The sequence below is a fragment of the Myotis davidii genome, unplaced genomic scaffold (assembly GCF_000327345.1).
Source record: "Myotis davidii unplaced genomic scaffold, ASM32734v1 scaffold330, whole genome shotgun sequence".
NCBI classification, from domain to species: Eukaryota; Metazoa; Chordata; class Mammalia; order Chiroptera; family Vespertilionidae; genus Myotis; species Myotis davidii.
Window position 1 is genome coordinate 1,050,842 of NW_006283770.1, and position 11,427 is coordinate 1,062,268.

Consider the following 11,427-nt stretch of genomic DNA (forward strand, 5'->3'; position numbering starts at 1 on the left):
ACTTAGGCTGTTTCCAGATCTTAGCTATGGTGAATTGTGCTGCTATGAACATAGGGGTGCATATATCCTTTCTGATTGGTGTAAAAATATGGAACGCTTCACGAATTTGCGTGTCATCCTTGCGCAGGGGCCATGCTAATCTTCTCTGTATCGTTCCAATTTTAGTATATGTGCTGCCGAAGCGAGCACAAAAGAGAAGGTTTTTAATGATAAATTTTAAAATGTTGTCTTCTATTTATTTAAAAAATATAAAACTGTGATTTATTTTATCACAGTTGGAGAGTAAGTTTAAAATGACTGTATCATGTATCTTGGTATGGTAAACTTTAGAAAATGCAAATAAATATCTTTAATTAGTATAATTAGAATTATATCTATAACACAAATTATTATTAGAGATAAATAGGAAATTAGAAAATGAAAAAATTAAGTATTTCCTGCCCTTTAAATATTGTACTAGTAATTGTTTACTCTTTGATATTTTATGCAAAATTGCAGCTTCAATGGAACTAAAAGCTTGAGGTGGCCCAGGAAAATGATCATGATACTAAATATATAATTTTGAATGCTACTTTGCTAGCAACACTGGGAATGAAAATTATTTTTTCTGGAAAATCCAACAGTTTTATGCATATTTAGTATTTCTTCTTTATTATCACCTTAGTATCTGTTTAGTACCTATGTACCTGCACAGTACCTTATTTGGTTATATGTCTGCTTGATCAGCTATGTGTGTGTGTGTGTGTGTGTGTGTGTGTGTGTGTAATATTCCATATACTATGAAAATAATTTCAACATCATTACTTTGAAAGTGATTATATTAATATTGAGTTGTAATTTCTAGTATTTTGGTTAGAAAAAGTCAGTGACATCCAGTTTTGGCCCTAATTCACATATAGAGATGTGAACTTGTGATGGTGAAGAGAAGTACAAAGTTGTGGAAAGGAGATTACTTTAATACTTATTTTTTACGATAATTTACTTTTTTATAAAATACTATATTTTTAGATATTTTAAAAACCTAAATTAAACATCATAAAACCTGAGATTTAGAATTCTGATTCCTATAGTTTTATCTTAAAATCTGGTTTGATTTCGCCGAACCGGTTTGGCTCAGTGGATAGAGCATCGGCCTGCGGACTCAAGGGTCCCAGGTTCGATTCCGGTCAAGGGCATGTACCTTGGTTGCGGGCACATCCCCGCTGGGGAGCGTGCAGGAGGCAGCTGGTCGATCTCTCTCATCGATGTTTCTAACTCTCTATCCCTCTCCCTTCTTCTCTGTAAAAAATCAATAAAAAAATATATTTTAAAAAAAATCTGGTTTGATTTCATGTAATTTTTCCACATGAAAACTGGGAAGAAAAATAATGTATTCATCATCAGACCACTTTGAGGTAATGATTTATGTTAAACTATATAAAACTTTTAAAAAATGGTCTACTTGAAAGCTGCATGTAATCCATTATTATTGGTTTAATAGTGTGTTATTCCAGGTTATCTGAAAAGTAAATACCTAGGTGTGAATAGATGTGTATGCATTTTATTAGAAGAAATGCCTATGAGAGAAAATGGGGAAAGCTATGGGTGATGCTGGGAGACATATTTGAGCATCAGGGAAGAAAGGAGAAAGGAAGACTGGGTAGAAGCATCCTAGACTGTTGTGCAGTCTAAGGAAGGTTCATTAAAGCTGGTGGTGTATCCTTGAGCCAAAATTGTCTAACAGAGGTTTTCTCAGCCATTGGTACCAACTTGGTGATGGATTTCAGAGCACAGTAGCTGGGACCGTTGGAAAATTATGCTCCTGTAGTTAGAGGTCAGTGAGACACATTCTTATTGCTTCCTCAAAAGGTATAGTTGACATCATCCTCAATGCCATCAACAGAGTCAAGTGGGTGATAAAGACATTTAAAATATTTCTACTTTTAATCACCTCTTTCCTCATGTGTAGATGGGGATGTTAGACTCTCGAATCAGCCTAAAGTCAGCACATAAGGGACCTATGGCAGGAAATAAGATAGATCTACTTCCTAACAGTAGTCTAGGAAACTTAAAAAGCGGAGAGTAATCAAAGTGGTGGAAAGAAGAGGTGGTACCATGTTAGGTTTCCTGGTAGTTACACTGCAGCTTCCAAATCAAGAGATGCTGAATTTTGCTCACAGGTCCCCATATTTTCTCGTCTTCAGTCATTCAAGTCTGGATTATGTTCACTTTTTAATCTGAAAAACATTGTACTCTGGGGCCTGAAACCCAGAAGAGATTTTAGGAAGTTTAAAATACTAATTTTCATCTCCATGCCCCTTTCTGGTTCTTCTTAATTATGTTGTGAATTAGAAAGTTTCTTGGTCTTCAGTTTAAGTGCTCACCTGGCTTTGAGCCCATCCTGGCTGTATGTTACATGCCAAGATGACATTCCTAACATGGAGGCTGCTGCCCTTAGTACTGATTTCAAGTGATAGTTCAGTGCAAAGTGCTCTCAGGTCCTCCTTACTAACAGGGATGGACTCAAGGCCACATAGGATTCAGGCAGACAGCTGAGCTTTGATCTCATCACTATAAAATCCAGGAGCTTCTCCAGGAGTCATTCATTGTAGCCGGAGTACAGTATTCGGAATGTGTGGCTCAGAATGTACAACTTCAATATGTATACATTTTAGAATGATTACAAACAAAATACTATGTAATGATTCTAAATCATCTTGAGAATTATAATTAAATTCAAGAGTTGCATGAATGTATCAGAAAACATGACCAAACTGCCCTGCATGCTATGCAAAAACCCACATGTATGTTTATAGACAGGTGTGCATTTACATTCTTTCAGAAGTTTAGTTTGTTTCCTTCTCAGAAGACTCAATTTTTTTGTTATCTTCTGCTCATTTGTCACTCTCTCAAATTCCGAACAAGTGTCACTTCCGTGCAGCATTTCCACGGAGAGTGAGGAGTAGAATGTGTAGGCTTTCCACTGCACAATGAGATGGTGCATTTTTTCAACATATGCATACGTAAGCCTTCTCTTGTGAATGGGACTGATAGGGTCAGATAATGTTTAAAGGGAAAGGCTTTATGTCTCTCGGGCCTCTATGTTTCCACATGGATGCTCCCACACACACATAGATTGAATTATGAACAGACCCATTAATGCTGGGATCACAAAAGGTCAAGTTTTGTCTTCTTTTACTCCTATTCACATTGCCTTTGTAGAGAGGGGGAAAAAGGGATTTGCAGAAAAAAAAAGATCATGATGAAGAATTTAAAGAACATTTTCCCCCTTTTAGTAACATCTGTGATTTGAAAAAAAATTATATTATGTAAAGTAATTCAGAAGTATTGTATTACCTACCCTATTTTGGTATATGAATTAGTTCATCTTTAGGGTTACTTTTAAGGGTAATGAGTTATCACAATAATTGAGAACAAAATATCACACTTTGAGGCTAAAAGACCTTATGAATATGTAAAGTTACAAAGTTTTAATAAAATTGGATGGAATTTCATCAAAACATCAATGGCAGAATTCTTCTTATATTTTCTAATATGTTTAATAAATATATTATTTTTTCTAAAACATTTAACTTGATGGTTTTTAGTCATTTGTTAAAAAAATAGGTGATAACTGGTGAAATGAAATTTGACATACATTAACAAATAATCATGATGCCAGTGAAAATAGCAAAAATTGTAGACTTTGTGGAGCAGTGAAGAATTCATAGGAAATGAAACTTTTAAGGCTTTAACCAACAACAGTCATTTAGTTTAAACTGCAAATGACATCATCAGTTGTATGGTTGGTTGATTTCTGATGTCACATGAAATCCCCTATCAGTGAAAGGCTATGGATTGTGACAGTAAATCAGTCATGTATAAAAATGCTCTCAAATCAAAGCCAAAAATTTCTTTCTTCCTTCCTTCTTTTCTTCCTTTCTTCTTTCTTTCTTTCTTTCTTTTTCCCTTCCCTTTGTTTTCGCTCTCTTTCTTCCTTCCTTCCTTCCTTCCTTCCTTCCTTTCTTTCTTTCTTTCTTTCTTTCTTTCTTTCTTTCTTTCTTTCTTTCTTTCTTTCTTTCTCTCTGTGGCTTTCTATAACACATTCTGTGCTATATCAAATTAAAGAGAGCAGTATAACTGACAAGCAAAATACATTGCATACTTAGTGTACTTTAAAGACTACATGAAATTATATCTTCCTGAACCATAAGACCCTGGAAATAAGCTCAGAGGGGATCAGTGCTTTCCAGAAATAGAACCTTTCTATTTAAGGCTTTTGATTCTTGGATTTTAATTTTGTCAGAAAACTGTGAGAGCAAGTAAGCTGGTCTGTATTGGTCTCTAGTTTGGGAATGAGAAATGCTATTACCAATCATTTTTTAAAATATATTTTTATTGATTTCAGAAAGGAAGGGAGAGGGAGAAAGAGATATAAATATAAACATCAATGATGAGAAAGAATCATTGATCGGCTTCCTCCTGTACTCCCCACACTGGGGATTGAGGCTGTAATCCGGGCATGTGCCCTGAATGGGAATTGAATTGTAACCTCCTGGTTCATAAGTTGATGCTCAAATGCTGAGCTATGCCAGCCAGACTATTACCCATCATTTTTCATGATAACACTGCTGGAATGTAGAATAGTGAAGATTAAGGCTGAAAACATTGACTAATATGGGATCATTTCTATATTTTAAATGTTACAACTTTCTTAAAGGTCTAACAGTATTTTATGGAAAGCACATAGATTTGTTCCAGAAAGTAAGGAAGGGCTTGAATCTTGAATACCAAGTGCAGGAACCTGGGGGAGCAACTGGAAGTTTAATATGCTATTGGAGGTAAATTAATTCAGTTGAGATGGCAAGAAGAATTAGAAAGGGAGAGACCACAGTCAGGGAAACCACTCAGTAGGTGTTTTGATAATTTAAGTAAGGGGTGGTGATGAGATGATGGCTTGGACCAGAGTATTACTTAAAAGAAAGAAAATGAAGGAGAGATAATATATGTATTTAAAAGAAGGGTTGGCAAACTATAGTCTTGGGGCCAAATCCAGCCCACCACTTGTTTTTCTTAACAAAGTTTGACTGGAACAACTGTTTATATATTGCGCTGACTTTCAAACTACAACTACAGGGTCGAATAGTTTTGATGGAGATGATATGGCCCATAAAGCTGAAGATATTTATTATGTGGTTTCTTAAAGAGAAAAAGTGTATCAATCTTTTATACAGAAGGAACGATTGTTTAAAAGAAGTAGATGATTGAAATTATAGGGACAAATAAGAGAGATATGGGAGACCAAAGAAGAATAGCAATAATTTTAAGTAGCTTGTTTATAATGCTTCTGAAGTTATTGGGGAAAGTTAAATATAGTTGGGATATATAATAGAATATTATATATATATATGATCTCAAATTACCTAGATATTGAAAGGAGGTGGAGAATCTCTATAGCAAATGGTTTTAAATTTTTATCTGCTTCATCTGAAGTAGGGTTTGGGATAGAAAGACAGTATAAGAAAAACAATAAAAAATTTAATATGCAGAAGACACTTAAGCATGAAAATAATATAACATGTACGCTAGTCATCTATTATAGGTTAGGCATTATGGTGTTCATTCTTTTATCTTATTTAATTTTTAATATGATAAAGCCAATATTGTTCTTTATTTATGGATGAGGCATTTATTACCTGTTCAAAGTCTCTCAGTCAGTAAATTGGAGAGCCAGGATTTTAATCCAAGATTTCAGAAAGTCCATGCTCTATTCACAGTCAGTCATAATTCTAAATGGGTCTAATTTGATCACTTTGGGATAATGTGTATATTTTGCTTTTCATCTTTTTTGTCACTACCAAATATGGACCAGTATTTATGTAAGAATCTAATCTATTAAAGAGAGTATAAGTTTACAAACACAGTGAAGAGTCAAAAGGTGGTAATGACTTTTAATTTGTAAAAAAATTCACTTACTATTTCTGAATCCTCAACATGTCTAATAATCCACAGGTCAAGTTCACATCTCTTTTAAATATGGTGATTATAAATCTAGAAATTTTAAAATAAAGGGTACATGTTTCTAAGCTATTGCTGTCTCTGGAAAAGTTCTATGCATTATTTGGAAATTGATATGTATTTAAAATACTGTCTAGAATAGAGCATTGACTTTGAAGTATGACTGTTTTGGAAAATTGTATTTCAGATATTTGGAAAATTATATTTTGGATATCTGGAAGGAAGATATCAGTTTGATTCATTTAAAAGGCCAACAAATGTTAATGAAATTAATATTAAAAATTTAAATATTATATATATATGTTAAAATAAAATATTATAAAAAGGAAGTTACACCTAATAAAATTAAATGTTGTTGCCACATATATTAGGTTATTTAAAGTCTAAGGAGGTTTTATGATGTTAAGTAGTTTAAAAGTCTTTGGCAAACTTGGCAGATGTATTTTCTTTTTATACTCAGAGATACTTTTCATTCGGCAATTGTAAATGACTATCTGTTTCATATTATTGAAGTGCAAACGTTACAAATTTTCCCATCAATAAAATTTGTTGATGAAGGAATGTATATCTCGTCTAGTCTTTTTACTCGAAGATAGATCTATACTCAAATCCTTGTATTGCAGTAATTTCTCCCCCTATTAAACTAGGTACTCAAAATCTAATAGGTGTGACATCGACAATTACTTCTTGCTAACAACGCTTGTAATTTAACCCCTTCAGGTGAGCAGGCTGATTGATGAATTGCAGACAGCTATCAAAAGCAACAGAGATCATCTCTCTAAACTTGGCCCCCAACTTCAGGCGGAGCAGGAGCAATTCTCCTCTTATGTCTACCAACACATTAAAAGCCTTCCAGCAAAAACTCTTATCCCAAGAGGCCTGCAGCTCAAGGTGGGTGTCATTCTATGCCCTGCATTGAGCTTAGCCAGAGACAAAGCATTCTCCTGCATCTGAAGGCCCATGTAACAATGCAGCTTGGCTTGAATTTCTTTCTCTGTTGTCTTTCCTCAAACTGGAGTTTGGCTTACAAGTGCTAATATTACCATTCGGGGAATGTATTTTAAAAGAAAATACCTAGAGGCCTTTGTAATGTGGAATTATACCACTTCAAGTAGTTTTCAACCCAGGAAAGTAATTTCAGTGAAGAAATTTAATCGTGAACATTGGCAAACTTTCCCAAGAAACAAATTTTTCACAGGAGTCACTGTGTATTTCAGTTTTTAAAAACAACTTGTTCGGAGAAATGGGCAAGCTTTAATAATTGACAGACAGTGGTAATAGGAGTCAGAGGTGGAAGGCCAAGTGGCTGATTGATGTTCAAACTACATTTCCAAGGAAAAGAATCTGTATTGGATAAGTGTGACACCTGCCTGGGTTCACTTGGTAAAATCAATACTTAAGAATATGCTGGGCAAAAAGGTGAATTGGTTATTTGTCAGAACAAGATGGCAAAATGCCCTAGACTATTATATGATGTTGCATCTTCAGAAGAGAAAAAAAAGTCATACCTGATTAAAGTGGTTTAGGTACTGAAAGCTTAGGGAGTTAGTGTATCCATGTTAAGTCTGTCAGATTAATATCATTTTATAATTTCACTTCCCATATTTAAGAGACTATAATTATTTCAATTTGAATTTTTCTATGTATGACCCAATTCTATTTAAGGAACCATTACTACATCTCAACTAACTCATTTCCTTCTATTATATTTATATTTGAATGTAATAACATTAAAGGTAGTTGTATTTTGATCAGCCTTTATCACTACAATTCTTCTTTCTTAACATTCAATTTTATGCTGAAAATAACATTATATTTTTTTTTCCTATAACTTGTTTTTTCTAATGTCATGCCCATTAGAATGCAGTTCACCTCTCAATGGAAACTTAGTGTGTCCATATCTTGGCTATCTATATAATAAAAGCCTAAGTGACCATTATGGTGGAACAACCAGAACAACTGGTCGCTATGATGTACACTGACGACCAGGGAACAGATGTTCAATGCAGGGGCCGCCCCCTGGTGGTCAGTGGGCTCCCACAAGGGGAGTGCCGCTCAGCCAGAAGCCAGGCTCATGGCTGGCTAGAGCAGTTGCGGTGGCGGTAGCCTCTCCCACCTTTGTGGCAGCACTACGGAGCAGCGAGCCAAGTGGTAAGGAGCAGCAAGCAGGTGGGAAGTAAGGAGCGAGGGGTCCCGGACATTCCCCGAGGGATCCCGGACTGTGAGCGAGTGAAGGCCAGGTTGAGGGCTTCCCCCCCCCCCCCCAGTGCATGAATTTTGTGCACTGGGCCTCTAGTTGTAAATAATGTCAGTATGAACATAGAGGTACACACACATATATATATCTTTTCTAATTAGTTATTTTGTTTTCTTCAAATAAATTCCAAGAAGTGGAATACTGAATCATATAGTATTTTTAATTTTTTTGCGAAACTGCTATACTGTTTTCCAGAGTAACTGCACCATTTTACACTCCCACCAACAGTGGGTAGCAAATATTTAATGTTAGAATCTGAATTGTTCCTCTCCCACATTGCCCTTTTAACATGCTTCAAAACTATCTCCATACCTGCAAACACAGAGGAAGTTTATATATGCAAAGAAGCCATCTTGTATTTGTTTTTGCTTGCTGTGCTGTGACTAGCCACATGTAGTTAGGTAATCTTAAATTAGTAACAATTAATTAAAGTTAAAAATGCAGTGCCTCCGGTGGTTTGCCCATGACTTTTCTGCTTTTAGTACTGAAAACCCCACATCCAGGAAACCGCTCAGTTCCAGACAAACTGGGATGGATGTTGGTCACCCTAGTTTGGTCTGCGTTCTCTCTTCCTCCTCCAAGGCCGCCTCCTTCATTGTGCCTCTTTTCATACAGCCTCATTTGCCTCTCTTCTTTCTCTCCAGTTTTTCCCTATTCAATGTCTAATTTTTTCTCAAAGATTAAGTTCCCCTTCTTCCCATATTCCAAGAGAGCTGGACATCAGCCCCACCCTCAGGCCTTCATGCAGTGACAGGTTAGAACAGGGGTCGGCAAACTTTTTGACTCGAGGGCCACAATGGGTTCTTAAACTGGACCGGAGGGCCGGAACAAAAGCATGGATGGAGTGTTTGTGTGAACTAATGTAAATTCAAAGTAAACATCATTACATAAAAGAGTATGGTCTTTTTTTTTTTTTTAGTTTTATTCATTTCAAACGGGCTGGATCCGCCCGCGGGCCGTAGTTTGCCCACGGCTGGGTTAGAATCATCTGGAGATCTTTTAAAACATCCGTGCCTCCACCTCCAGGGGTTTGGGTTTAATTGACGTGGTTCGCTGAGGCTGGCTTCTCCTGGCTTGAGAGCGCTGATTATAAATTTTCAGGAATTTTGTGAGCCAGTTGTTAAATGTAGTCATTAATAAAGACTAAGCTATATAAAGTTTTAATTAAATAAGTCATATCTAAAACAAACAACAAATACTTTTCACTTCCTAATAATTTTATTGCATTTTAATATTCCCTAAGCTTCTTCAAGTTTTTTATGCCAATGGTATCTGTTTAGTGGGAATGCTACATATTAGTGTGCTACTGCGTGCCTCTTCCAAAGGCTATGTTAAAAAAACAACAACTGTGGTACATTTACACCATGGAATACTATGCAGTGGTAAAAAAGAAGGATCTCTTACCTTTTGAGACAGCATGGAGGGACCTGGAGAGTATTATGCTAAGAGAAATAAGTCAGTCAGAGAAAGACAAGTATCACATGATCTCACTCATATGTTGGTGGGTGAACAAAATAAACTGATAAACAAAATAGATCCAGAGACATAGAAGCATGGAACAGACTATTGAATCTCAGAGGGAAGGGGGATGGGTGATGGCTTGTTCGGAAGAGATCAATGGAAGAACTTGTATGCATATATGCTTAACCCATGGATACAGACAATAAGAAGGTAAAGGGTTCGGGAGGGCAGGCTAGAAGGAGTCAGTGGGGTAAAATGAGGGACGTATGTAATACTTACAAAAATAAGGTTTTAAAATAAATTTATAAAAATTATGGCTTGTTGTAACTTGACAGTGGCCATAGTCAGAAATCAGCACATACAGACTTGAGTTACTCTTTTGTTGACTGTGTAGACCAGGGATTTGGCAAACCAAACCTGCATGTTTTTGTAAAGAAAGTGTTACTGGAACACAGCCATACCTATTTGTTGATGTATTGCCTATCGCTGCTTTCACATTATAATAGCAGAGCTGAGCAGTTGAGGTGCAGAGCCTATGACTGGAAAAGCCAAAAATGTTTACTATTTGGTCCTTTACAGAAAAGTTTGCCAACCCTGGATCTGACTAAAGTGATGGAGAAAATATTTACAATTCAGATTAAATATGAAGGTGTCCAATCTGTGACGATTACATTGTGAATAGCACAAAAAGTTGAAGTATTCTTCCAGTATATAAAAACTATGACCTGATTTAGAAAAAAAAATTGCTCATCATTGAAAAACAAGAGTATCTCTACGTATAGCTTCCTTGTTTCACTTTTGCCTTATTAGCATGAATGAAGATATCAATCACATTCTGGTTAGAATTGCATTGTAGAGGGAGGGTTGAGAACCACAGCAGGCTTATTAAAGTAACTTTTAGAAACATAGCCAATAGCCCCCAAATTCTCATTCCAGACAGTTAACTAGCCATAACTTTTCTCTGTATTATTACATCAGTAATGTGGGAAAGGCTAGCAGTAAAATCATTCATCTCAAGATTGTGGAAAGGGAAAGTTTCTTTTAAACAGTATCTACAAGACGAACAATTATATATTTTTTATATTTTCTTTTCAAGGTATATTTTCAGAAGGAAAAGTAGAGAGCAAAGACATAGAAAGACTCCTCTGGCTGGAATGACTAGACTTGAGTAATAATAATAATAAATGAAGTGACCCAGGTCTAATGCGCTTAGACCCGCAGCTAGTCTGAATCTTTTCTGATGATCATGTAACTGCCTAGACCACACTGTGTAGACTGAATATGGGGGATGATTTAAAATTATTGCTAGCTTCAAAGATTTGAGGCAATGGACTCTGAAGGTAAAGTAGGAAGGAACTTAATAAACTTATTCTCCTTCCCTATTCATTTTTATCTTAGAGCTGATAGAAATGAATTGTGATTATTATCTTTCCAATTTTCTCTATTTGTTGACTTATATCACTCTATTGATTATCTGTATAAGCCCATGCTCAGCTTCAAGAACCAAAATAATCGATTGTACCCATCATCATCTTCTAGAGCAGTGGCTCTCAACTAGGGGCTGGTGCTGGGTGTGATTCAAAATTTCCTGGGGTGCTTTTTCATATTGTATATGGTTGCCTTCACTTTTTCACTGACCTCATCCTCACCATATATTTCATTGATAATTTTAAAATATAATTTAGTTAGGTGTTAATATGAGAAGATCATCT

General features: G+C 35.7%; 1 protein-coding gene across 1 annotated transcript in view; it reads left to right on the forward strand.

Annotated features, from left to right (window-relative positions):
* DCDC1 (doublecortin domain containing 1) overlaps nt 1–11,427 on the forward strand; it is a 162,780-nt gene that overhangs the window by 124,133 nt on the left and 27,220 nt on the right. Inside the window, exon 9 of the mRNA XM_015566272.1 lies at nt 6,718–6,888. Coding sequence (XP_015421758.1) covers nt 6,718–6,888 — 171 coding nt within the window. The remainder of the gene's footprint in view (nt 1–6,717; nt 6,889–11,427) is intronic.